This window comes from Eschrichtius robustus, chromosome 1 (genome assembly GCF_028021215.1).
Source record: "Eschrichtius robustus isolate mEscRob2 chromosome 1, mEscRob2.pri, whole genome shotgun sequence".
Taxonomy (NCBI): Eukaryota; Metazoa; Chordata; class Mammalia; order Artiodactyla; family Eschrichtiidae; genus Eschrichtius; species Eschrichtius robustus.
This window is the reverse complement of record NC_090824.1, coordinates 41,673,806-41,700,447: the sequence shown is the minus strand read 5'-3', so window position 1 is coordinate 41,700,447 and position 26,642 is coordinate 41,673,806. Positions and strand designations below refer to the sequence as shown.

The 26,642-nt window shown below is 38.1% G+C and overlaps 1 protein-coding gene across 1 annotated transcript in view; it reads right to left on the bottom strand.

Moving 5' to 3' along the window:
• Nucleotides 1-26,642, bottom strand: part of CCDC175 (coiled-coil domain containing 175) — a 64,561-nt gene that overhangs the window by 13,432 nt on the left and 24,487 nt on the right. Inside the window, exons 8-14 of the mRNA XM_068530311.1 lie at nucleotides 26,313-26,394; nucleotides 18,032-18,168; nucleotides 15,762-15,872; nucleotides 14,855-14,926; nucleotides 7,759-7,894; nucleotides 7,069-7,200; nucleotides 1,024-1,162 (exon numbers count right to left, since the gene is read on the bottom strand). Coding sequence (XP_068386412.1) covers nucleotides 1,024-1,162; nucleotides 7,069-7,200; nucleotides 7,759-7,894; nucleotides 14,855-14,926; nucleotides 15,762-15,872; nucleotides 18,032-18,168; nucleotides 26,313-26,394 — 809 coding nt within the window. The remainder of the gene's footprint in view (nucleotides 1-1,023; nucleotides 1,163-7,068; nucleotides 7,201-7,758; nucleotides 7,895-14,854; nucleotides 14,927-15,761; nucleotides 15,873-18,031; nucleotides 18,169-26,312; nucleotides 26,395-26,642) is intronic.

Below are 26,642 nucleotides of genomic sequence, written 5' to 3'. Positions count from 1 at the left end.
TTCTTATAATATTCTTATATTCTTAAAAATCCACCTTCCTTGAAAATTATCACTATTCACTTTGAATATTTATTATCTGTTTATTTCACATTTGACCATATTGGGTTTCCATATGACTACCCTGTTTTGACACACTGCTTTAATTCCTATCCCCATATTCATCTTTACCAGCTGGTCAGTCCCACCACAGTGCACATTTTTTACTCCCATTCCAGTAAAAAATGTGCACATTTTCTGTAATTTTGGTCCTGGCCTGATTCCAATGGCACTTCTTCCATCATCTAGAAGACAGAAGTTCTAGAAGTTGTCCTGCTTAATAACCTAAATCCTTGGATAATGATCCTTTACTCCCCAAATTCAAAACAAGACTCACACCTCTAGGGATGGATCTGGATCTGTGAAATTTGGGGTTCAGGGTTAGATGACCACATCCAATTTTTGTGGAGAAAATAATTATTTTTTATATTAAACACACACATGGTGTGCCATGTAATGAAACACAAAATATGCATACTTTCAGACACATTTCATCTTCTCTATGAAGCCCCCAGATCTGAGACAAGCTGTTATTTATCCCTGCCTTAGGGGCAGATTAGTGAAAAAAATCTAAGGAGTACATACCTTATAAATGATTAAAGTCATAGCTGGAAAATGATTAAAGTCAAGCTGTAAATTCATGTTAAGAAACAAAAAATTTTTCACATGGCAGGAGATAAAGGAGTTGGTTCTACCTTTGCCAAGTACAGAGAGAAATGATATAATATAGTTGCTACTAATTCTTAATGTTAAACAGTTTTAAAAGAGAAAAGGAGAAATTTGACAAGAGTTAACAGTAAGATTGTGGTGCAGAGAAGAGGAAATTAGTAGAAGAGGCAAAGACTAGAGAATAGAGAGTTAAAGGTGATGGGAGAAGTTGGGAGAATTTCACCATTGGCTTGTGATGAATGATCCACTTTGTGTTAGCAGACAACAGTGAAATCCTTACCTGGGCTGGAGTTCAATTACTAAGTGCTTCATATGTACCTGTAAGAATATCAACGAGATTTTCAAATTGTCTGTTTTTGTCCATGTATTCTTCTTCTGCCACCTGAAGCTGTGGAAGACACTCGACTAGTTCACCTTCCTTTTCTTTGTTAATTTGTGTTTCCTCAGCGAATCTTTGCTTTAAAGACAGTAAAGCTGATTGTGAGGTATGATTTTGGAGAATTCACACAGCATTCTAGAGTAGAGGGTAAGTTCTTTGGTGGGGAAAGTTCTGTCTGTCTTGGACTCCTCTTATCCTAAGGTGCATAGCAAGGTATCTGGGGCTTCCCTGGTGGCGCAGTGGTTGAGAATCTGCCTGCCAATGCAGGGGACACGGGTTCGAGCCCTGGTCTGGGAAGATCCCACGTGCCGCGGAGCAACTAGGCCCGTGAGCCACAATTACTGAGCCTGCGCGTCTGGAGCCTGTGCTCCGCCAACAAGAGAGGCCGCGATAATGAGAGGCCCGCGCACCGCGATGGAGAGTGGCCCCCACTTGCCGCAACTAGAGAAAGCCCTCGCACAGAAACGAAGACCCAACACAGCCATAAATAAATAAATAAATAAACAAACAAACAAACAAACAAACAAACCCAAAAGTTAAAAAAAAAAAAGTTACTAATCGCTGCATATTACAGGGAAACAAAGACTGGCCAGATGTTTCAAACACAGGGTTTATTTAAAAAAAAAAAAAAAAAGAAAGGTATCTGGCACATACTAGATATTTAATAAATATTTGTTGGCTCACTCACTGACTCTCTGGCAATCTATACTGTTAGGAGATTAAATTCACTGGGCTCTCCAAAGATCCTTTCAGTTCTATAGCTGTACTGCTATGGTTCTATTACTGCTACCTAATGTGTACCCCAAAAACATATTTGAGAAACTTTCTCTTGATTGATATTTTATGAAAAAAACAAAACAAAACCAGGCAGCAAAATAAAATATACACCAGCTCTAAGAAATGTGGATGTAAGTAAGAAATGGGAAGGGGGTAGAAATAAATGGATATGATACTACAATAAATGGGTTAAAAGTGCCGAAAGCAAAACATGAAAATGCCTGCTTATTTATTCCAACTCAGGTTTTATTTAGTTTCAAGTGGAATATAGTTGAGTCTCTCTTGGAAAGTCAGGGTGGATTTAAAATAGTGACTAAGGCAAAGACAGCCAACTGACATTTACTATCCACTCTCCTGTCCTTCGATATCAGGACTCTTTGAGTTTTAGCTGAGCATATGGCTGCCAACTAGAGTGATGTCTCAGCTTCCCTTGCAGGTGGGTGTGACCAATGAGTTTGTGAGCGGAAGTGGGGTGTGCCATTTCTGGGTCCTGACCCTGCAACAGGAAGGGGTATGTGCCCCCTGGGTCCTTCCTCCTTCCCCTGGCTGGAAGAGGATGAGAATGGAAGCTGCCACTTGGACCCACAGATGTTAGTCTCATGCTGAGGGTGGCAGAGCTACCCTTCCAGCCCTCCACCCCTTCCCTTCAGCCTATACTGGGAAAGAGAAATCAACATCTCTCTTCTGTAATGACCATGTCAGAAGTATCTGAGTATCTGTCTTAAATAGATACTCAGACTCAAAGATTTAAACTGGCCATAATTGACCCAGTTTACTCTTAAAAACTTTTATTTTTATTTTTTATTTTTATCTAAGTTGCATACACACATAATTTAAAGGAAACCCTGAGGGCCAGCAGAGCAATGCCAGACATGCTTCCCCAGCGGGAGATGCCCTCACAACATAGCCTACCAGAGGCTAGTTTCCATTGACCCCACCAAAGCGGTAACTTAGTGCAAGAGAAGGAGATCCACAGCGGTAGATGTGAAGGACTCCCTGGCCTAGAAGCCCCATGTTTAAATTGGAACCAACATCTCTTGGGCATACCTTCTAGGTCCATACAAGGGACGTGCCCATTTAAAAGAGGCACCAAATCCAGGAAAGCCCAATGCTCTGGTTTCCCGCTAGTTATTCTCCTGGTCAAGATGCAGCATACTAATAAAGGGTTGTTCTATATAAGCAATGTTGCCTGATAATACAACTGATAATCCACCTTTATCAGGCTACTAGGGGAAGAGCCAGAAAGTTACGCCAAGGTCAATTTCCCAGTAAAAGATAGAGGATTGTTAACCCTTTAGTACACATCTTGCTTATGTTCACTGCATTTTGGCATCTCTTTGATGGAGCACCTTGCTCGCGCCCTAATTAATACAGTGATATGCTGTCCCATTCCAAATTACCATTAGAACCCTTATGAATAATACAGAAAGACAAAAACATATATAAAACACCGTAATATAAAAATATTACTGTGCAGAATCAGGAGTAAATTCTCCAGACTGCAGTATTAAGAAACCCATATCTATACTATATTCTGTTAAAAAAAAAAAAAAAAAGAATGGCCTGGGGGGATAAGGAGGCATGTGAATGCATTCATTCATTCCCATTGCCTGCACAAGGCTGAGGCTGCCAGCACCACCCTGACAAGAAACGACGCTCTTGTTTTATGCTTGGAGTGAGGGTTTGGGTATCAGATGCTGCTGCAGCTCAGGCAAGGTGGTGTTTGCTGGCTCAGCTTCTTGGAGTTGGGTGACCTGTCAGGCCCACAGCTTCCTCAGATCATTCAAATCTTCCCTCAGCTTCCCTGAGTCCTGAGCCACGTGCATACATAGCCCAGTGATGAAAGGCTCCGGCTTCTGCTGCAATTTCTGGGGGTTGAAGCCTTGGAAAGGAGAGAGGCCAATGCAGGTACCAGTCCAAGCTCACGAGTTCCGCTCATCCTGCGACTTCCAGTTTGACCTTGCTTTCTCCACTTCCTGCCCATCTTTCCTTCCCAACTGCCTACCCTGCTGCCTTTGGGCCCCGGCTCCAGATGTAAAGCTGAAGGACTCACTAGACTACATAACGAACTCCCACAATGGCAGAACGTCAACTCCTCTAATAAACCCCTTTCCTGGTAGCTCTGTTTCTCTGACTGAACCTTGCCAGATACGGGGCTGAAGGACCCAGCAGATCCAACTGTGATCAATGTGTCAGTGCTAGATCCGAGTGATGCAGAAGGCTTTGCAAGCTCTGATAGGAACATTGTAGCGGAGGCCCCTGGGTATCAGAGCCAAGTCTATAGAAGACTTAGTCACAGCACCGCCTAGAAGAAAACACCTCTCAAGATTTGGAAGTTTACATTCTGAACCAGTGACTAATATTCAGGGCTGTTTTCCCTGGGAATTTTGGGTCAGGGGCCCAAGTAGCAGTGGGCTTTCTCACTATTAAACCTAATGATTTTGCTTTCCCTCCCTGTGAATTTGGGCTCTGTCAGTCCGGAGATCTTACTACTGGTGAGAAGAATGATTCTATCAAGGGTACAATACTGGTTCCATAAACCAAAATCTGAGGGTGTTTCCTCTCCATTTTGGGCTCCTCATGCCACTGAACTAAAGGTAGAAATGGGATTCCAATGTGCCCAGGGTTGTTGATGATGATTTTCAAGGGGAAAAGGGATTTATAATAATGTCGCACAGGCTTCCATCTGTCCATGACTTTGTGTAAATGAGGCACAGGTGGACGGAGTCCTGCAGGGAGCACACAGCCTGGAACGCAGGCTGTCTGCAGAAATTTTCTCATCTGCAGTCTTATACTTCTAATTTACTTATTTTGCCTAATTTCATTGTACAAGCTTGAATGCAATGTTAAATGGTGTCCTTGTCTTATTCCTGACTCTTAAGAGGATTGCCCTCATTCGTTTACCATGAAGTACGACTGGTAAACTCCATCAGCTCTATTTCAAAAAACGTCTGAGATGCTGACTACTTCCAACCGCCTCCTCAGTTATCGTTCTGGTTCAAGCTACTTGAACCACTTGGCGTATTGCTCTAGCTTGCTAATTGGTCTTTCTGCATCCACCAGTGCTTTCCTAAATTCTGCTCAACATAGCAGCTAGAGTGATCCTATTTAAATGAAAATCAGATTATTTCAGAATAAATAATCTTCACTCAGAACCTTCTATTGGCTTCCCAGCCCATGCAGAGTGAAAGACAAAGTTCTCACAAGGTGTGGCAAGCCTGGGGATGCCCCTTTTAGATCTACCCTCAAGGAAGAATTCACTGTCCTGTGGCAAGGAGTGTGGTTAGCTGACAGCCTCCAGTGTGGTTGGCTCCTTCAGAGTGGCCTTGGCTATCTAGCCAAGACCATGCTCTTTCAGGGGCGGCCTCCAACTAACTATGTGAGCAAAGAGATGGTACAAGGGTAGAGCCCTTTCTGCCCAAGGCGGGCCTCTTCTAATGGACGATCCTTGCTCTGGAGTTTCCCAGAGAGTTTGCAGTTTACATAATGGTCCCTGCCCAGTCCTTTCATAGGCATTACACCCTAATAAACCTTTGCACTCCTAATTCCATGTCAGCATCTGCTTCTAGAAGATGAGTCCCTAGAACCTCCAGCACTCTCCCCCATCTCTGCTGCAGCCACACTGCCTCCTTGTCATTCCTCAAATAGGACAGTCCTGCCTCAGAACCTGCATGCTCAGCGTGTCCTCTGCCTGCAGCCACCTTCTCCAGATATCTGCATATCACACTTCCTCATAGCCTTTGGGGCTGTACCCTTCTCTGATTCCCTGTTTAAAATGGCACACAGACCACATTACATACACTCACCCTATCCCACTTCCCTGTTTTATTTTCTCTAGAGCATTTATCACCACTGAATATATTACATGTTCTACTGTTTATCTTGTTATTTTCAATCTCTCCCACCCCACTGGAATGTAAGCTTCATAAGGCTTCTGTTTCTTCCCCCCTTTTTAAAAATTTCTGTTTTTCAGCATCTAGAAAAATACTGGGTACCCACACATGCTACAACCAATGGAGAAATGCTTTCCGCCTTGCTTCTTCCTTCTATTCCTTCTAATTTTGTATAGGTTTGTGCAATGCTTTCTTTCCCTGGTTTGTTCCCTGAGTTGTGCCAGTTCCCATTTCCCCTCTTCCTATTTCTGGCCATCCCCTTCTGACGTCTCTTCCCTGAGTTCCTATATTTCCATATTGCTAATCTTCCTTGGCACTTCTACGAAATTATTTTTTTCTGAATTCATGGAGGGATGTTGAGTCACAGTTTTCATCTGTTCCAGCACCATTTTTCTGAGCGTTCTTCATTTGATGGAAAGTTTCATTGCCCCTTCACTGGTTTTTCTCATAGTATTTTTGTATGGAAGACATATCTGCTTCTTTTTTGCTATTTACATTAGAAAGAATTGGCTTTTTCTGGGACCAGTTATCTGCAGAGGGTTTCTGCAGGACGTGGCAGGGAGTGTGTGGTGGGAGGAAGAGTGGGCTTGGACCAGGGTAAGATCTAAACTTTGAAATGTAAGGACTCCCTACTCCCTTGCCTTCAAATAAAGCTTCTCTTTGGGGTAGTCAGGCCTTTTTTTCCCCTCTTCAAACTGAATCAAGTTCAGGAAGCCTTCTGCTACCATCTCTTTTCTCCTCAGCTACTCTTCCAATGGTGGTCTCCAAGAAACATGCCCTTGTCTATCAAGGTAACACCATCACCTTGAAAAGGTTTGTTTTCTGCTGTGTTTCCAGAGACCTAGCCACTCTGGGCCTCCTGGGTCCTTGCAGTGACTTTTCTCTCCACTTCCCCCATCATCCATGCTCTATTCTACCTCAGGTCAGCCCTTGGCAGTTCCCAGGTCAGTGCCATGCCCTGTCTTTAAGGAGGACTTCTGAGATTGGCCTTCTTGGTCTCCCTCACCCTTCATTACTCTCTCCAGCCTCTCCTGTTCCGGCTCTGCATGGTTTTACCCAACACTCCACCTGTCTCCATGGATTTTGCCAGCACTTCCACAAAACTTGGAGTGTGTGATTTTTTTTTTTAACTGAAAGCATATTTCTTGTTGTTCTATTTCTTTTTTAGAAAAAGAAGAAAGATTCAGAATTTAATTGTAGTCTTGTTTATACTAGAAGATTTACTTTACTTCTAACTGATTAAAATAGCATGAAATACACCCTCCCCTGCATATCACCATCTAAAATTATTCTTAGACGTAAAATAAAATTTACCTCATACTTGCTCAACTCTCGAATTAACTTTTTTTCTTTGGCAACAAATTCCTCTTCCTCTTGTTTTAATTCTAATGTAAGTTGTTCAATCTGTGCCAAAAACTCATTGATTTCATTTTCTCTGAAACTGGTCTAATTAGGGAAAATAAATGAGGATTTATCATTTGTTTTGTAGCAGTCAGTATTACATTTTCAAACAGCCAGGTAAATTAATATTTCTGTGCATGAGACTTGGCTCTGATTTCAGGTTATATTATTTCTCAGTAACCACTGAGGGGGATCTTTTTTTCCCTCCAGAGATTAATTTCTTCACCAAACAATAGCTATAAATGACATGAGGAAATGGGGAATGGGAGTAGTAGGGGATGGAGGGTAGGCAGAGGATAAATATAGGAGCTAAATAAATGATGTTTAGTCTCCTTATTTTTAGATAGTTTCCCTAAACACTATCTTCAAGTTTCAGTTACTTGCTTCAAAAGCATATTCTGGAGAGAATTGCTACTTTGCTAAATTCCTATAGTTAATACACAGCAATTGGTTACATTTCTCAAGAAAGTTACATAATTCACTCTAAACATGAAATCAGCAGAAAGCAAAATACCTTTTAATAAGGTAAGGTTTAATGAAATACTGAAGAATTACTGACATGCAATATAGGGAGTAAATACTAAGTTCCTTGAGTTCTTTTACCTCTTGTAATAATTCACTGCGTCTAAGTTCAGCATCCTGAATTTTATCTATAATTTCTTGTGTTTCAGCCCTTATCATGTTGGTCCAACGTGCATGTTTTTTTAGCAAACAAGCTATTTTCCACTGAATTATAATACTAGAGATTAGAACAAAAAAAAATTATCATCAAATTGACATCACAGTTTACTGAAAAGATGAAGGAATTCAAAACAAAACAAATCCTACTATGATTATATAAAATTGTTTGTGCCATTGACGATGTAGACTAGACATGTTAGCTGAAAAAATAAGACAAAACATTAACTGCCTCAATGCCATCTCTGCAAGTTGCTTCACATTAAGTTGTGTCAGTACATCCAACAGGACAGTGGACAAACCACACTTTACCTAGAGCTTGCCTCCTCTAGGTAAAGGAGAGAAATGGGGAAGGCTCAGGGGTGTTTGAAAAAGAAGAGTGCCAGACAGAAATAGTAAAAGAATTACCTAAACTACTCAAAGTGCTAGTAAGAAATTTCAAGCTTCTAGGTTCTCAAATTTTTCTCTCCACTACAACATAAAAAAGCTATATAACTAGAGAAGAGTAAAAATGTGCAATTGGAGTCTTAAAAATAATATTATAATAATGACAACAATAATAAAATATAGCTGTGTTTCTGCAAGTGCTTTCTAGGTGCCAGGCACTGAGCTACATACTGTACATTGATCATCTCATTTACCATTCACAGCAACCTTACGAGGTGGGTGCTACTATCATTCCTCACTTTATAGGGATGGGAGCGGAGAGATTATTAAATAACTTAGCCCTGGTCACAGAGCCAATAAGAGGCAGAGCAAACAAAGTAGTCCATCTGTAGAGCCTGTGTACTTAACCACTCTCCTCTGTCCCTGCACATCACCTTCCTTACTGGTACACATAGGAGCATGGATGAGCAAAGAGGCATTGCACATCTTGGCAATTTTACTCTTTGGTGACTTCACATGATTGGAATGAAAAACTTTGTTTCTGTTCAATGCCAAAAAAATCAAACTAACAAACACATCTAGAGCCAAGAAAACTCACACAATTTAATTTGGGAAAATAATTTCCTTGGACTCTAGCAAGCAACAAGCACTCTGACATCCTTCCAACTTTGGGGCACTGTTAATTAAGATAACATATACTGAGGTTGGTTCAAGATGGCAGAGTAGAAGGACATGCACTCACTCCCTCTTGTGAGAGCACCGGAATCACAATTAACTGCTAAACAATCATCAACAGGAAGACACTGGAACTCAACAAAAAAGATACCCCACATCAAAGACAAAGGAGAAGCCACAATGAGATGGTAGGAGGGGCGTAATCAAATAAAATCAAATCCCATAACCATTGGGTGGGTGACTCACAAACTGGAGAACAATTATACTACAGAAGTCCACCCACTGGAGTGAAGGTTCTGAGCCCCACATCAGGCTTCCCAACCTGGGGATATGGCAATGGGAGGAGGCATTCCCAGAGAATCCAACTTTGAAGGCTAGCAGGATTTGATTGCAGGACTTCAAAAGGACTGGGGGAAACAGAGACTCCACTGTTGAAGGGCACACACAAAGAAGTGTGCACATCAGGACTCAGGGGAAAGGAGCAGTGACCCCATAGGAGACTGAACCAGACCCACCTGCTAGTGTTGGAGGGTCTCCTCCAGATGTGGGGGGGGGATGTGGCTCACTGCAGGGACAAGGACAATGGCAGCAGAAGTTCTAGGAAGTACTCCTTGGTGTGAGCGCTCCCAGAGTCCACCATTAGCTCAACCAAAGAGCCTGCAGGCTCACGTGCTGGGTTACCTCAGGCCAAACAACCAACAGGGAGGGAACTCAGCCCCACCCATCAGCAGACAAGGGGATTAAAGTTTTTCTGAGCTCTGCCCATCAGAGCAACAACCAGCTCTACCCACCACCAGTCATTCCCATCAGGAAGTTTGCACAAGCCTCTTAGAAAGCCTCATCCACCAGACAGCAGAAACAAGAAGAACGACAATCTTGAAGCCTGTGGAACGAAAACCACATTCACAGAAAGATAGACAAAATGAAAAGGCAGAGGACAATGCACCAGATGAAGGAACAAGATAAAACCCCAGAAAAACAACTAAACAAAGTGGAGATAGGCAGCCTTCCAGAAAAAGAATTCAGAATAATGATAGTGAAGGTGATCCAGAACCTCAGAAAAAGAACGGAGGCAAAGATCGAGAAGATGCAAGAAATGTTTAACAAAGACTTATAAGAATTAAACAACAAACACCTAGAAGAATTAAAGAACAAACAAACAGAGATGAACAACACAATAACTGAAATGAAAAATACACTAAAAGGAATCAATAGCAGAATAACTGAGGCAGGAGAACAGATAAGTGACCTGGATGACAGAATGGTGGAATTCACTGCCACGGAACAGAATAGAGAAAAAAGAATGAAAAGAAATAAAGACAGCCTAAGAAACCTCTGGGACAACATTAAATGCAACATTCACATTACAGGGGTCCCAGAAAGAGAAGAGAGACAGAAAGGACCCAAGAAAATATGTGAAGAGATTATAGTCAAAAACTTCCCTAACGTGGGAAAGGAAATAGTCACCCAAGTCCAGGAAGCACAGAGTCCCAGGCAGGATAAACCCAAGGAGAAACACACTGAGACACATAGTAATCAAATTGACAGAAATTAAAGACAAAGAAAAACTATTAAAAGCAACAAGGGAAAAAGGACAAATAACATACAAGGGAAGTCCCATAAGGTTAACAGCTAATTTCTCAGCAGAAACTCTACAAGCCAGAAGGGAGTGGCATGATATATTTAAAGTGATGAAAGGGAAGAACGTACAACCAAGATTAATCTACTTGGCAAGGATCACATTCAGATTCAATAGAGAAATCAAAAGCTTTACAGACAAGCAAAAGCTAAGAGAATTCAGCACCACAAAACCAGCTCTACAACAAACGCTAAAGGAACTTCTCTAAGTAGGAGAAGAAAAAGACCTACAAAAACAAACCAAAAACAATTAAGAAAATGGTAATAGGAACATACATATCAATAATTACCTTAAATGTGAACGGATTAAATGCTCCAACCAAAAGACACAGGCTCACTGAATGGATACAAAAACAAGACCCATATATATGCTGTCTACAAGAGGCCCATTTCAGACCTAGGGACACATACAGACTGAAAGTGAGGGGATGGAAAAAGATATTCCATGCAAATGGAAATCAAAAGAAAGCTGGAGAAACAATACTCATATCAGATAAAATAGACTTTAAACTAAAGAATGTTACAAGAGACAAGGAAGGACACTACATAGTGATCAAGGGATCAATCCAAGAAGAAAATATAACAATTAAAAATATATATGCACCAACATAGAAGCACCTCAATACATAAGGCAAATGCTAACAGCTATAAAAGAGGAAATTGACAATAACACAGTAATAGTGGGGGACTTTAACACCTCACTTACACCAATGGACAGATCATCCAGACAGAAAATTAATAAGGAAACACAAGCTTTAAATGATACAATAGACCAGAGAGATTTCATTGATATTTATAGAACATTCCATCCAAAAACAGCAGATTACACTTTCTTCTCAAGCGCACACAGAACATTCTCCAGGATAGATCACATCTTGGGTCACAAATCAAGCCTCGGTAAATTTAATAAAACTGAAATCATATCAAGCATCTTTTCTGACCACAATTCTATGAGATTAAAAATCAATTACAGGGAAAAAAACATAAAAAACACAAACACATGGAGGCTAAACAATACGTTACTAAATAACTAAGAGATCACTGAAGAAATCAAAGAGGAAATCAAAAAATACCTAGAGATAAATGACAATGAAAACACGATGATCCAAAACCTATGGGATGCAGCAAAAGCAGTTCTAAGAGGGAAGTTTATAGCAATACAATCCTACCTCAAGAAACAAGAAACATCTCAAATAAACAAACTAACCTTACAACTAAAGGAACTAGAGAATGCAGAACAAACAAAACCCAAAGTTAGTAGAAGGAAAGAAATCATAAAGATCAGAGCAGAAATAAATGAAATAGAAACAAAGAAAACAATAGCACAGATCAATAAAACTAAAAGCTGGTTCTGTGAGAAGATAAACAAAATAGATAAACATTTAGCCAGACCCATCAAGAAAAAGAAGGAGCAGACTCAAATCAATAAAATTAGAAATGAAAAAGGAGAAGTTACAATGGACATCGCAGAAATACAAAGCATCCTAAGAGACTACTACAAGCAACTCTATGCCAATAAAATGGACGACCTGGAAGAAATGCTTAGAAAGGTATAACCTTCCAAGACTGAACCAGGAAGAAACAGAAAATATGAACAGACCAAGTAATGAAATTGAAACTGTGATTTAAAATCTTCCAACAAACAAAAGCCCAGGACCAGATGGCTTCACAGGTGAATTCTATAAAGCATTTAGAGAAGAGCTAACACCCATCCTTCTCAAACTCTTCCAAAAAACTGCAGAGGAAGGAACACTCCCAAACTCATTCTACAAGGCCACTATCACCCTGATACCAAAACCAGACAAAGATACTACAAAAAAAGAAAATTAAAGACCAATATCACTGATGAATATAGATGCAAAAATCCTCAACAAAACACTAGCAAACAGAATCCAACAACACATTAAAAGGATCATACACCATGGTCAAGTGGGAATTATCCCAGGGATGCAAGGATTCTTCAGTATATGCAAATCAATCAATGTGATACACCATATTAGCAAATTGAAGAATAAAAACCATATGATCATCTCAATAGATGCAGAAAAAGCTTCTGACAAAATTCATCACCCATTTATGATAAGAACTCCCCAGAAAGTGGGCATAGAGGGAACCTACCTCAACATAATAAAGGCCATATACAACAAACCCACAGCAAACATCATTCTCAATGGTGAAAAACTGAAAGCATTTCCTCTAAGATCAGGGACAAGACAAGGATGTCCCTCTCGTCACTATTATTCAACATAGTTTTGGAAGTCCTAGCCACGGCAATCAGAGAAGAAAAAGAAATCAAAGGAATACAAATTGGAAAAGAAGAAGTAAAACTGTCACTGTTTGCAGATGACATGGTACTACACTTAGAGAATCCCAAAGATGCCACAAGAAAACTACTAGAGCTAATCAATGAATTTGGTAAAGTTGCAGGACACAGAATTAATGCACAGAAATCTCTTGCATTCCTATATGCTAACAACAAAGTATCAGAAAGAGAAAGTAAGGAAGCAATACCATTCACCATTGCAACAAAAAGAATAAAATACTTAGGAATGAACCTACCTAAGGAGGTAAAATACCTGTACTCAGAAAACTATGAGATACTGATGAAAGAAATCAAAGATGACACAAACAGATGGAGAGATACACCGTGATCTTGGATTGGAAGAATCAATATTGTGAAAATGACTATACTACCCAAAGCAATCTACAGATTCAATGCAATCCCTATCAATTAGCAATGGCATTTTTTTACAGAACTAGAACAAAATATCTTAAAATTTGTATGGCAACACAAAAGACCCTGAATAGCCAAAGCGATCTTGAGGGAAAAAAACGGAGCTGGAGGAACCAGACTCCCTGTCTTCAGACTATACTACAAAGCTACAGTAATCAAGACAATATTGTACTGGCACAAAAACAGAAATACAGATCAATGCAACAGGATAGAAAACCCAGAGATAAACCCAAATACCTGGTCAACTAATCTATGACAAAGGAGGCAAGGATATACAATGGAGAAAAGACAGTCTCTTCAATAAGTGGTGCTGGGAAAACTGGACAGCTACATGTGAAAGAATGAAATTATAACACTCCCTAACACCATACACAATAATAAACTCAAAATGGCTTAAAGACCTAAATGGAAGACCGGACACGATAAAACTCTTAGAGGAAAACATAGTAAGAACACTCTTTGACATAAATCACAGCAAGATCTTTTTTGACCCACCTCCAGAGTAATGGAAATAAAAACAAAAATAAACAAATGGGACCTAATGAAACTTAAAAGCTTTTGCACAGCAAAGGAAACTATAAATAAGACAAAAAGACAACTCTCAGAATGGGACAAAATATTTGCAAATGAATCAATGGACAAAACATTAATCTCCAAACTATATAAACAGCTCATGCAGCTCAATATTAAAGAAAGAAACAACCCAATCCAAAAATGGGCAGAAGACTTAAATAGACATTTCTCCAAAGAAGACATACAGATGGCCAAGAGGCACATGAAAAGCTGCTCAACATCACTAACTATTAGAGAAATGCAAATCAAAACTACAATGAGGTATCACCTGACACCAGTTAGAATGGGCATCATCAGAAAATCTACAAACAACAAATGCTGGAGAGGGTGTGGAGAAAAGGGAACCCTCTTGGTCTGTTGGTGGGAATGTAAATTGAAACAGCCACTATGGAGAATAGTATGCAGGTTCCTTAAAAAACTGAAAATAGAATTACCATATGACCCAGCAATCCCACTACTGGGCATATACTGACAGAAAACCATAATTCAAAAAGACACATGCACCCCAATGTTCATTGCAGCACTATTTACAATAGCCAGGTCATGGAAGCGACCTAAATGCCCATCAACAGACAAATGGATAAAGAAGATGTGGTACATATATACAATGGAATATTACTCAGCCATAAAAAGGAATGAAACTGGGTCATTTGTAGAGATGTGGATGGACCTAGAGACTGTCATACAGAGTAAAGTAAGTCAGAAAGAGAAAAACAAATATTGAATATTAACATGTATATGTGAAATCTAGAGAAATGGTACAGATGAACTGGTTTGCAAGGCAGAAATAGGGACACAAATGTAAAGAACAAATGTATGGACACCAAGGGGGGAAAGCTGAGGGGGCGTGGGGGGGGTGGGATGAATTGGGAGATTGGGATTGAAATACATACACTAATATGTATAAAATAGATAACTAATAAGAACCTGCTGTATAAAAAATAAATAAATAAAATTAAATTTTAAAAAGATAACATATACTACTTATAATATAAATGAGGTTTTTTTTTTTACCATCTCTGATTTTTTCTTTCCAGGTTATCGTTCAGGACTTTTATTTGTTTCCGATATACTTCCTTTGTTGCACTAAAAACAAGAAAAATATATTGGATTTCGCATTTGTGGGAGCTGTTAAAATGTATAGTAGACTTTATGTATAATTCACATGCACAATAAGGCTACCATCTAACTGGGAGACAAAACAAACCTTGTGAAACAACTAAAGATTTTAGTGGCAGACTAATGGAAAGACAATTACAAGTTTTGCAAGTGCAAACTGATTTTGCAAGTATTGAAGCCAAGGATAGGGAAGAACGGATTTTGGCGAGGCAGTTGAGGAAAGGTTATTAGAGGATAATATTTAATAGAGGGAGGAACATGGATTGCCAGAATGGAGGTGCAATCTCACCAAGGAAAGGACATCATCATATGCAAAGAAACAGAGGAAAGGAGCAGCAAGTCAGGACTCTTGTGACTAAGGCAAACTTGCTGCATACAGAGGACATGAAGGGAAATAACACTGTGACATAGGAAGGGTTAAGGTCAACAAATTGGTGAGGAACTCTGGGTTCTAGACTGAGTTCTGATTTGCTGCCATGTATAATTTAGAAAGCCAATAAAGATTCTTGAATTAGGGATAAGCGGTAATTAAGGATGGAAGATGTGCTTGTGAATCTGGGATGGAGGGGAATGTGAAGGCTGTAACAGAGGTATTAGATGCAGCTTATGTACAACTCAGTGCCTGTCTATCCTTTCAGTGAAAGATTCGATGATCATGACTTTTCTGGACTGTAAAAGAGAGAGAGTCAATTATGAACCTCCTTTTCTATAGTATATTAGAAATTGGCATAGATTTGTTGTTACTATTAAAAAATAAATGTAGAGGAATAAAGATTAAAATTTTCAAAGGCAACAAACATACCGATGAAGCTCATTGAGTGTGATAAGTCCTTCTTCCATATTTTTGATGTCTACTTTTCTTTTTGATAGGAAGTTTTCTTTCTGAGCTATAAATGCCAGTTGTTTCTGATTTCTACCATGAAAAAACAGAGTAATCATATATTTAAGGTTGAAATAATCATTTTAAACTCCTTAGCATACGAAAATATGCAACCACAAACAAGAATTTAAAAAGTAGTTTGGAAAGTTCAGTTCATGAACTGTTTATCAAATAAATTAGTAAAAATAGAAACAAAGTCTTCTTGCTAGTGGTGGCTAAATATAAATTTATGAAAATCTCTAAGCTATGAAAGGAACATTAACTGCAACAGTAACCATAAAACCACAAGAACAATTCTATAGTACTTTATCCTGCTGAGTGGGTGTGTCTCTTTTAATGAATTTATCAGTTCTGTTATGTTATTTTGTAAAAGGTGGAGGAATCAATCAGACCGACTTTGGATAGTGGTCTACCTCTTCCTAGTAGTGTGACCTTGAAAAGAGACTTTACCTGTGGATGAGCCTCAGTTTCCCCATCCATAAAGTGGGGATGACAATACCTATCTCACTGGTTTTAAGGATTAACCGAGATGTAAAGTGCCAAAGCCAGTGGGTGGCACCCATGAGGCATTTTGTAGAGTGGTTATTTTTCGTCTCTAACTTACAGAGAGAATAACGGGAAGTTTATGATTTTGTTCAAATTTCTAGACATTGCTAGGAATGTGCCTGTAACAGGAAGTACTTTATCTAAGTGTCTCATCTTCTTCAAAACTGCTATGGACTGAATTGTGTCCCCCCACAAATTCATATGTTGAAGCCCTAGGCCCCAGTGAGATAGTATTTGAAGATGGGGCCTTTGGGAGGTGAATAGATTTATATGAGGTCATGAGGATGGAGTCCTCATGGTGAGATTAGTGCCCTCATAAGCAGAGACACCAGACAGCTCTCTCTCTCTCTCTTTCCCCTCTGTGAGGACACAGCAAGAAGGTGGTTGGCCATCTGCAAGTCAGGAAGAGAGCTCTCACCAGAACCTGACCATGCTGGCACCCTGATCTCAGATGTCCAGCCTCCAGAACTATGAGAAATCAATTTCTGTTGTTTAAACCTCCCGGTCTATGGTAATTTGTTATGGTAGCCAATCTGAAGAAGACAAAAACCAACAACAGTAGTAAATGTTTTATTGTTACAATTATTGGTCATCAGCACATTTTGTGACTCAAACTGATAACTTAGTATGGATCTGAGGAAAGTTTTTGCATGAAGAATACTATTAGTAGGCTATTCAATTGGATGAGACAAAATGATTGCAATAACTCTCTGCATCCTAAATGCTACAACTGTGACCATAAATTCAGCTTCACATAAGTGGGCCTGGACACCATAATTACACTTCCATGTGATTTAACTTTGAGTGTAGTAATGTATTACTACTTACATAACTCATACTTGCAAGATGTTATTCTGTAATACTCATTAGGAAAACACTGGTGAAAGTGTTAAGCAATGGACAAGATCCTGAAGATACAGTGCTGAGTAAGACAGAGCAACTGCTCTGATCTGTTCATAGTTCAGTGGGACAAAGGGATTTGTACCCAGTTGACAACAATGCAGTGACTGATAAAAAGGAATGACCTCAGAGGGATGTTCCAGAAGGATCATTGTGGTGAGAGGGAAGTGGATAAGTTAGGGGTGGTAAAACAGAAAGTGGGAAGAACTTATGAGAGGCAAGCCAAACCAAAGAAGCTAAAAGGGGTGAAAAGAGTGGAGTTGGAGAGGAGGATAGGATATATTTGAGAAATATTTGGGAGGTGGAATTTACAAGCCTTGGTGCTTGAATGGAGTCCTAGTAAAAGATAGGGGTTTCCTTGAATAATTTCCCAGTCTCTGGGTTAGGGGATTGTGTCAATGACAAAACCTTTTTCTGAGAAAGGAAATGTAGGTGCAAAGCCAGTTTCTGATGAAGGTAGATCTCATAGTTTCTCTAGGCAGTCTCATGGGGTAAAAGCATGATTATTCTTTCAAGAATCTGATTTAGAAGTAAAAATAATAGATTTGGAGTTTATGGATTTGATCTGACCCATATGAGGAAAGCATTATTCAGTATATATAGAGGCGCATTAGGAGTGTATTTACAATTGGGTAAAGAACATTTCATTGTTATCAGTAGATTTTAAACTAGGATAAGCTTAAGTGGAGAAGCAACCCATAACTAAAGCATGTTGAGTCATGTATGGATTATGGATAGAAACATACTCAGAATAAATTTTCTGTTTCTGCATAAAAACTTTATCCTCCTCATTTAAGACAATCTTATATTGTCTTGTAACAGTATGCAGTTTCTCTCGTAGATCTTTGTTCTTGAAATGACATTTGTGTAGCTTTTCAGCCATCTAGAAAAAAAAGGAATTGAAGTAGAGGATTTGTTTCACTGCTCTTTTGGTGGGCAACTCTCTAGAGCACTGGGTATATTACTTAACATACAATGACTATGCCTTAAATGTTGAGTGATCTAATTCTATATCAAATATGTAATTGTACATTTTGGGGCCTCTTCTATAAATTATGACAAATGTGTAGAAAGGTAGTAAACACTGATGCCATAAAGTAAAGTAATAAACCATAGTAAAGTAGTAAACCATAAAGTAATAATTGATATTGAAATAAGAATTGGGATTAATAAACTGGGATCATTCAACAAGATCTGTATGTCCTTTACCCAGAAGATAAACTACACCAGGGAAAAGAAAATGTAACATCCATAGGAACTCTTGATCAAAACCTCTTTGACTGGATATCATGCTTAACTTTTGTTAAATATTTCTATTCAAGGACAAAAGATAGTACCCATTAGTGTTGTGAATGAGGTAAGAACTTTGTGCTTGGATGTCTCTACTGAATTGCTTCAAATGAGGTAAGAAAGTTAGGTTAGGTAGGAATGGTGGGCTAAGGATCACTAAAATAGATGGATGAAAAGAGTTCTTAAATGTGTTGCAGAGGGGTTTCCCTGGTGGCGCAGTGGTTAAGAATCCGCCTGCCAATGCAGGGGACAGGGGTTTGAGCCCTGGTCCGGGAAGATCCCACACGCCGCAGAGCAACCAAGCCCTTGTGCCACAACTACTGAGCCCACCTGCCACAACTACTGAAGTCTGTGCACCTAGAGCCCGTGCTCTGCAACAAGAGAAGCCACTGCAATGAGAAGCCCGCACACCACAACGAAGAGTAGCCTCCGCTCGCCACAACTAGAGAAAGCCCGTGCATAGCAACAAAGACCCAACGCAGCCAAAAATAAATAAATAAAATAAATAAATTTATTAAAAAAAAAGTGTTGCAGAACTAACAAGATAATGAGGAATTAGTAAGCCTAATTCTACAAGAAAGCAAGAATCCAGACTGGTAAACCTAGCACTGAAAACTCCTTTTACTCTGAGAACATTTACTGATATAGAAGAAGCCACTTGGAATCTGAGATTTGGTTCTCTTACATGACAAGGGGGACAAAAGTCAACACTTAGAGCTCATCCAGGTGTTACGCCTGATAAACCTCCTGCCACATTAGTCTGGGATTCCAAAGAGCTTCACCCTCTGCAGAAGAGTGAATTAGAAGCTAACAAGCCATGGTCCAGCCTGACTTAGATCACCAGGGAACCTAAAGGTGGATTAAGGAGCTTTGGGACTGTTAACATCCCAGGTATCTGACAGAAGTGAATGAAATCTGTTCCTGAGAAATACACTATCATCCTAGACCTCCAATTGTTTCTACAAACACCTTTTTTGAAGTACAATGTCCAGTGTACAGTTTTCCAGCAGAAAGAAACAAGACAGCATGAACAAAAATTGGCAGAAACAATAGATGACAGAACCAGTCCTACAAAAATACCAGGTATTGGAAATAGACACTGAAATATAAAAATACTGTATTTATTATGATCAAAGAATACTAGTCATGCTTGAAAAATATGGCAAGGAATTGGAAACAATAAAGAGCAACAAAGCAGATTTGAAAATTACCAGTTGAAAAATACAATAACCAAAATTAAGAATTGAAATAAGACCATTCTGCCTAGAATGCAGCAAGGGTAGACAAAAAGTAGAAAATAGAGAAGAGTGAGTAAGATACAGACAGGATATTTTACTAGCACACATAATTGTGTTCATATAATTGGAGTCTCAGAAAAAGAGGAAAAAGCATGGGACAAAAGACATATGTGAACAGATAATGGCTAAGAATTTTGCAGAACTTACAAAATACAGCAACTCACAGATTTAAGATGCCCAATAAATCCCAAGCAGGATAAATAAAAAGAAAAACTTGGACATATCATAGTGAAATTGAATAACTAGGTCAAAGGGAACAAAAAAGACCTAAGATAAATGAAAGACATGCTGTGTTCATGGATTGGAAACTTCAATATTGTTAAAACACAAAATTCTCCCCAAATTGATCTATAGATTTAATTTCAACCCCAATCAAAATCCAAACAGGCTTTTGGGCAGGACTTGACAGACTGAAATTCAAAGGGCCAAGAATAATGGAAGCAATCTTGTAGAAGAACAAAGTTGAAGGATTTTTACTACTAACTATAAAGGCTTATTTTAAAGCTACTAATTAAGAGTGTATGGGGCTTCCCTGGTGGCGCAGTGGTTGAGAATCCGCCTGCCAGTGCAGGGGACGGGGGTTCGGGCCCTGGTCTGGGAGGATCCCGCATGCCGCGGAGCAACTGGGCCCGTGAGCCACAATGACTGAGCCTGCGCGTCTGGAGCCTGTGCTCCACAAGAGGGGCCACGACAGTGAGAGGCCCGCGCACCGCGATGAAGAGTGGCCCCCGCTTGCCGCAGCTAGAGAAAGCCCTCGCACAGAAACGAAGACCCAACACAGGCATGCATAAATAAATAAATAAATAAATAAATAAATAAATAAATAAATAAATAAATAAATAAATAAATAAAATAAAAATAAAGGAATCCCTTAAAAAAACAAGAGTGTATGGTTTTAATGTGAGAAGAGATTAAGTTCAAATGAATAAAATAGATGCTACAGATTCACACACATATTTATGATGTATTTATGATCCACAGTTGATTTATGACAAAAATGCCACTGAAATATAGTGGAGGAAAGTACTATCTTTTCATTTAACAGTGCTAGTTAATTGGACAATCTTATGTCAAAGTATGAATCTGGACTACCATTTCACAGAACACACACACACACACACACACACACACACACACACACACACATTCCAGACAGCTTGCAGTCCTTAACATGAAAAAGCAAACACTAAAGCTTCTACAAGATCATGTAGGAGAATATCCTCAAGACATAGGACACGAAAAGCATAAGTCAAAAAGGAAAAGATTGATAAACTATACTTCATTAAAAGTAATAAACTACATTTATCGAAAGATACATATGTACATGAAGACTGTACACCTACAGTAAATATTCTGTTCTGTATATGTGTAATATTTCATAATAAAAGTTAAAGTTAGAATAGAATTTTGTGTCATTGTTGAACTTGCTTCCTATAACTCATGAGAATTAAGATTGGATGTCAGGAAGAGTTCAGTTTTTATCCAACACTTATTTGTGGTCTTTTCAACGATAGCCATTCTGACAGATGTGAGGTGATATCTCATTGTGGTTTTGATTTGCATTTCCTTGATGATTGGTGATGTTGAGCATCTTTTCATGTGCTTGTTTGCCATCTGTATGTCTTTGGAAATATGTGTATTCAGATCCTCTGCCCATTGTTTAATCAGGTTGTTTTTTAGATGTTGAGTTGTATGAGTTCTTTGCATATTTTGAATATTAACCCCATGTCAGATATATTGTTTGCCAATATCTTCTCCCATTCAGTAGGCTGTCTTTTTGTTTTGTTAATAGTTTTCTTTGCTGTGCAAAAGGCTTTTAGTTTGATGTAGTCCCATTTGTTTATTTTTGCTTTTGTTTCTATTGCCTGAGGAGACATACCCAATAAAAATCACTAAGACTGTTGTCAAAGAGGGTACTGCCTATGTTTTCTTCTAGGAGTTTTATGATTTCAGGTTTTACATCTAAGTCTTTAACCCATTTTGAGTTGATTTTTGTATATGATGAGAGGAAGTAGTCCAATTTGATTCTTTTGCATGTAGCTATCCAGTTTTCCCAACATTATTTATTAGAAAGGCTATCTTTTCCCCACTGTATATTCTTGCCTTCTTTGTCATAGATTAATAAACTATATATGCAGGTTTAGTTCTGTGCTCTCTATTCTGTTCCATGATCTATGTGTCTGTTTCTGTGCCAGTACCATATCATTTTGATTACTGTAGCTTTGTAGTATAGTTTGAAATCAGAAAGTGTAATACCTCCAGCTTTGTTCTTCTTCCTCAAGATTGTTTTGGCTATTCAGGGTCTTTTGTGTTTCCATAAAAATTTTAGAATTATTTGTTCCAATTTTGTGAAAACTATCACTGGAATTTTAATAGGGATTGGATTGAATCTGTAGATTGTCTTGGGGAGTATGGTTATTTTAACAATTTTAATTCTCCCAATGGTAAAATATATATCTTTCCATTTGTTTGTGTCATATTCAATTTTTTCATTAATGTCTTATAGTTTTCCAAGTACAGGTCTTTTACCTCCTTAGTTAGATTTATTCTTAGATATTTTATTCTTTTGAATCAATTATAAATGGAATTGTTTCCTTAATTTCTCTTTCTGATACTTTGTCATTAGTGTATAGAAATGCAACAGATTTCTGTATATTAATTTTGTATCCTGCAACTTTACTGAATTCACTGATGAGCTCTAGTTGTTTTTTTTTTTTTGGTGGTGGCTTTGGGATTTTCTATGTATAGTATCATGTCATCTGTAAACATTGACAGTTTTACTTCTTCCTTTTCACTTGGATTCTTTTTCTTGTCTGAAAAAGACTGTGGCTAGGATTTCTAATACTATGTTGAATAAAAGGGGTGACAGTGGGCAGCCTTATCCTGTTCTTGATTGTAGAAGAAATACTTTCAACTTTTGACCTTTGAGTATGATTTTAGCTATGAGCTTGTTGTATATGGCCTTTATTATGTTGAGGTATGTTCCCTCTACACCCACTTTATTGAGTTTTTTTTCATAAATGGGTGCTGAATTTTGTCAAATGCTTTTCTGATCTATCAAAATAATCATATGATTAAAAAAATTGTTTTTTGTTTATTTATTTATTTTTGGCTGCATTGGGTCTTTGTTGCTGTGTGTGGGCTTTCTCCAGTTGCGGCGAGCGGGGGCTACTCTTCATTGCAGTGCACAGGCTTCTCATTGCACTGGCTTCTCTTGTTGTGGAGCACAGGCTCTAGGCACTCAGGCTTCAGTAGTTGTGGCACATGGGCTTAGTAGTTGTGGCTCGCGGGCTCTAGAGCGCAGGCTCAGTAGTTGTGGCGCATGGGCTTAGTTGCTCCGTGGCATGTGGGATTTTCCCAGACCAGGCCTCGAACCCATGTCCCCTGCATTGGCAGGCGGATTCTTAACCACTGCACCACCCGGGAAGTCCCAATCATATGATTTTTATTTTCAATTTATTAAAGTGGTATATCACATTGATTGATTTGCAGATACTGAACTATCCTTGCCTCCCTGGGATAAATCTCGCTTGAGCATAGTGTATGATCCTGTTAATGTATTATTGAATTCAGTGTGCTAATATTTGTTGAGGATTTTTGCAACTATGCTCATCAGTAATTTTGGCCTGTAATATTCTTTTTTGTGGTGTCTTTGTCCGGTTTTGGTATCAGGGTGATGCTGGACTCATAAAACGGGTTCTTAAATTTTGGGGGGAGAGTTTAAGAAGGATAGGCATTAACTCTTCTTTAAATATTTGGTAGAATTTACCTGTGAACCTGTCCAATCCTGGACTTTTTTCATTGAAAGTTTTTTTTTTTTTCTGATTCATTTTCATTACTGATAATTGGTCTGTTCATATTTTCTATTTCTTCCTGATTCAGTCTTGGGAAATTGTACATTTCTAGGAATTTATTCACTTCTTCTAGGTTTTCCATTTTATTGACATATTATTGTTTGTAGTAATCTCTTATGATCCTTTGTATTCCTGTGGTGTAGGTTGGAACTTCTCTTCACTTCTGATTTTATTGATTTGGGCCCTCTCTCTTTTTCTCTTGATTAGTCTAACTAAAAGTTTATCAATTTTGCTTATCTTTTCAAAGAACCATCTCTTAGTTTCATTGATCTTTTCTATTGTTTTATTTTTAAGTCTCTATTTCATTTATTTCTGCCCTGGTCCTTATTATTTTTTTCCTCTTACTTTGTTTTGTTTGTTCTTATTTTTCTAGTTCCTTTAGATGTAAGGTTAGGTTGTTTGTTTGAGATCTTCCTTCTCTCTGAAGTAGGCCTGTATCACTATAAACTTCCCTCTTAGAACTGTTTTTGCTGTGTCCCATAGATTTTGAATCATTGTGTTTCCATTTTCATGTGTCTCCAGGTATTTTTTAATTTCCTCTCTGATTTCTTCAGTGACCCATTGGTTTAGTAGAATATTGTTTAGCTTCCACATGTTTGTGTTTTTTGCAGGGTTTTGCTTTGGTTTTGGTTTTGGTAGTTGATTTCTAGTCTTATACACTGTGGTCAGAAAAGATGCTTGATATGATTTCAATTTCTTAAACTTGTAGACTCTTTTGTGTCCTAGCATATGATCTATCTTAGAGAATGTTCCATGTGCACTTGAAAAGAATGTGTATTCTGCTGCTTTCAGAAGGAATGCTCTCTCTATATATATCTGCTGATTCCATTGGTCTAATGTGTCACTTAAGGCCATTGTTTCCTTATTGGTACTCTGTCTGGATGATCTGTCCATTGATGTAAGTGAGGTGTTAAAATCCCCTACTATTATTATGTTACTGTCAATTTCACCCTTTTATGTTTGTTAATATTTGCTTTATGTATTTAGGTGCTTCTATGTTGGGTGCATATATGTATACAATTGTTATTTCTTGTTGGATTGATCCATTTATCAGTCTATAATATCCTTGTCTCTCGTTACAGTCTTTGGTCTAAAGTCTATTTGTCTGATATAAGTATTGCTACCTCAGCTTTCTTTTTGTTTCCATTTGCACTGAACACCTGTTTCATGCCCTCACTCTCAGTCTGTGTGTGTCTTAGATCTGAAGCTAGTCTCTTATAGACAGCATATATAGAGAGTTTTTTGTTTTTTTTTAATCTGTCAGCCACTCTGTGTCTTTTGATTGGAGTATTTAGTCCAATTACATTTAAAGCAATTATTAATAGATATGTACTTATTAACATTTTGTTGGCTGTTTTCTGGTTGTTTTGGTAGTTCTTTTTTGTTCATTTCTTCTTCTTTTGTTCTCTTCCTCTGTGATTTGATTACTATCTTTGATTACTATCTTACTACTGTTATGTTTGGATTCATTTCTCTCTTATTTGTGTGCATCTACTATAAATTTTTGGTCTGTGGTTACCATGAAGTATATATATAACAACTTTTATATATATGTGATTAAAGTGATGATCTTAAGTTTGAACACATTCTAACAACCCTGTATTTTTATGCGCCCCCACCACATTTAATGTTTTTGACATCATATTGTCCATCTTTTTGTTTTTTGTATCCCTTAACTACTTATTGTGGATATAGATGATTTTACTACTTTTGTCTTTTGACATTCCCACTAGCTTTTATAAGTGGTTGACCTTTACTCTATGTTTGCCTTTACCAATGAGATTTTTCCTTTCATAATTTTCATATTTCTAGTTGTGGTCTTTTCTTTTCCATTTAGAGAAGTCCCCTTTATGTTTCTTGTAAAGTAGGTTTAGTGCTACTGAACTCTTTTAGCTTTTTCTTGTCTGTAAAACTCTTTATCTCTCATTGAAATCTGAATGATAGCCTTGCCAGGTAGAGTATTGGTTGTAGGTTTTTTTCTTTTCATCACTTTAAATATATCATGCCACTTTTTTCTGACCTAAAAAGTTTCTGCTAAAAAGTCAGCTGATAGTTTTATTGGAGTTCCCTTGTACACAGCCAGTCACCTTTCCTTTGCTGCTTTTAAGATTCTTTATCTTTAATTTTTGCCATTTTAATTACAATGGGTCTTGGTGTGGTCCTCTTTGGGTTCATCTTGTTTGGGAATCTCTATGCTTCTTGGACTTAGATACCTGTTTTCTTTCTCAGGTTAGGGAAGTTTTCAGCTACTATTTCTTCAATTATATTCTCTGTCCCTTTCTCTCTCTCTTCTTTCTGGGACCCCTATAATGTGAATATTAATACACTGATGTTGTCCCAGAGGTCTCTTAAACTATCCTCATTTTTTAAAAATTCTTTTTTCTTTTTTCTGCTCAGCTTAGGTGATTTTCACTATTCTCTTCCAGTTTTCTGATCAAATCTTTAAATCAATTACTGTGAATGATCATGATTATTATTAGTTAATGAAAATGCTACTTTTGGAAAATTTCACATTTTTCACATATACTTAAAATGTTAACTAAAAATTAATTATAATCTTAAAGCCATCATTTCTGTCTTCCTACCTGTTTTATCTTCAGCAATAATTCATTTTTTTCAAAATTAGATGCATCATCCAGTTTTTCCTTGTTATTCCTAAAGAAAAGCCTATGAACAAAGGAAGCCAAATAAATTCCTATTAGGACATGTTTTCCAGCAAAGCCACATTTACCTATGACATCAGAAACTTCCAGTCCCCACCTCCCTATGCAATATATTTATTTACAATTCATTAAAATAAACAAAATGTTTACTCTTTTGAATTGATGTATTAATACTTCATTTATTTATATATTAATTTAACAAGCAATTTTTGAACACCTACACTCTGGGAGATACAGCACAAAGTCTCTACC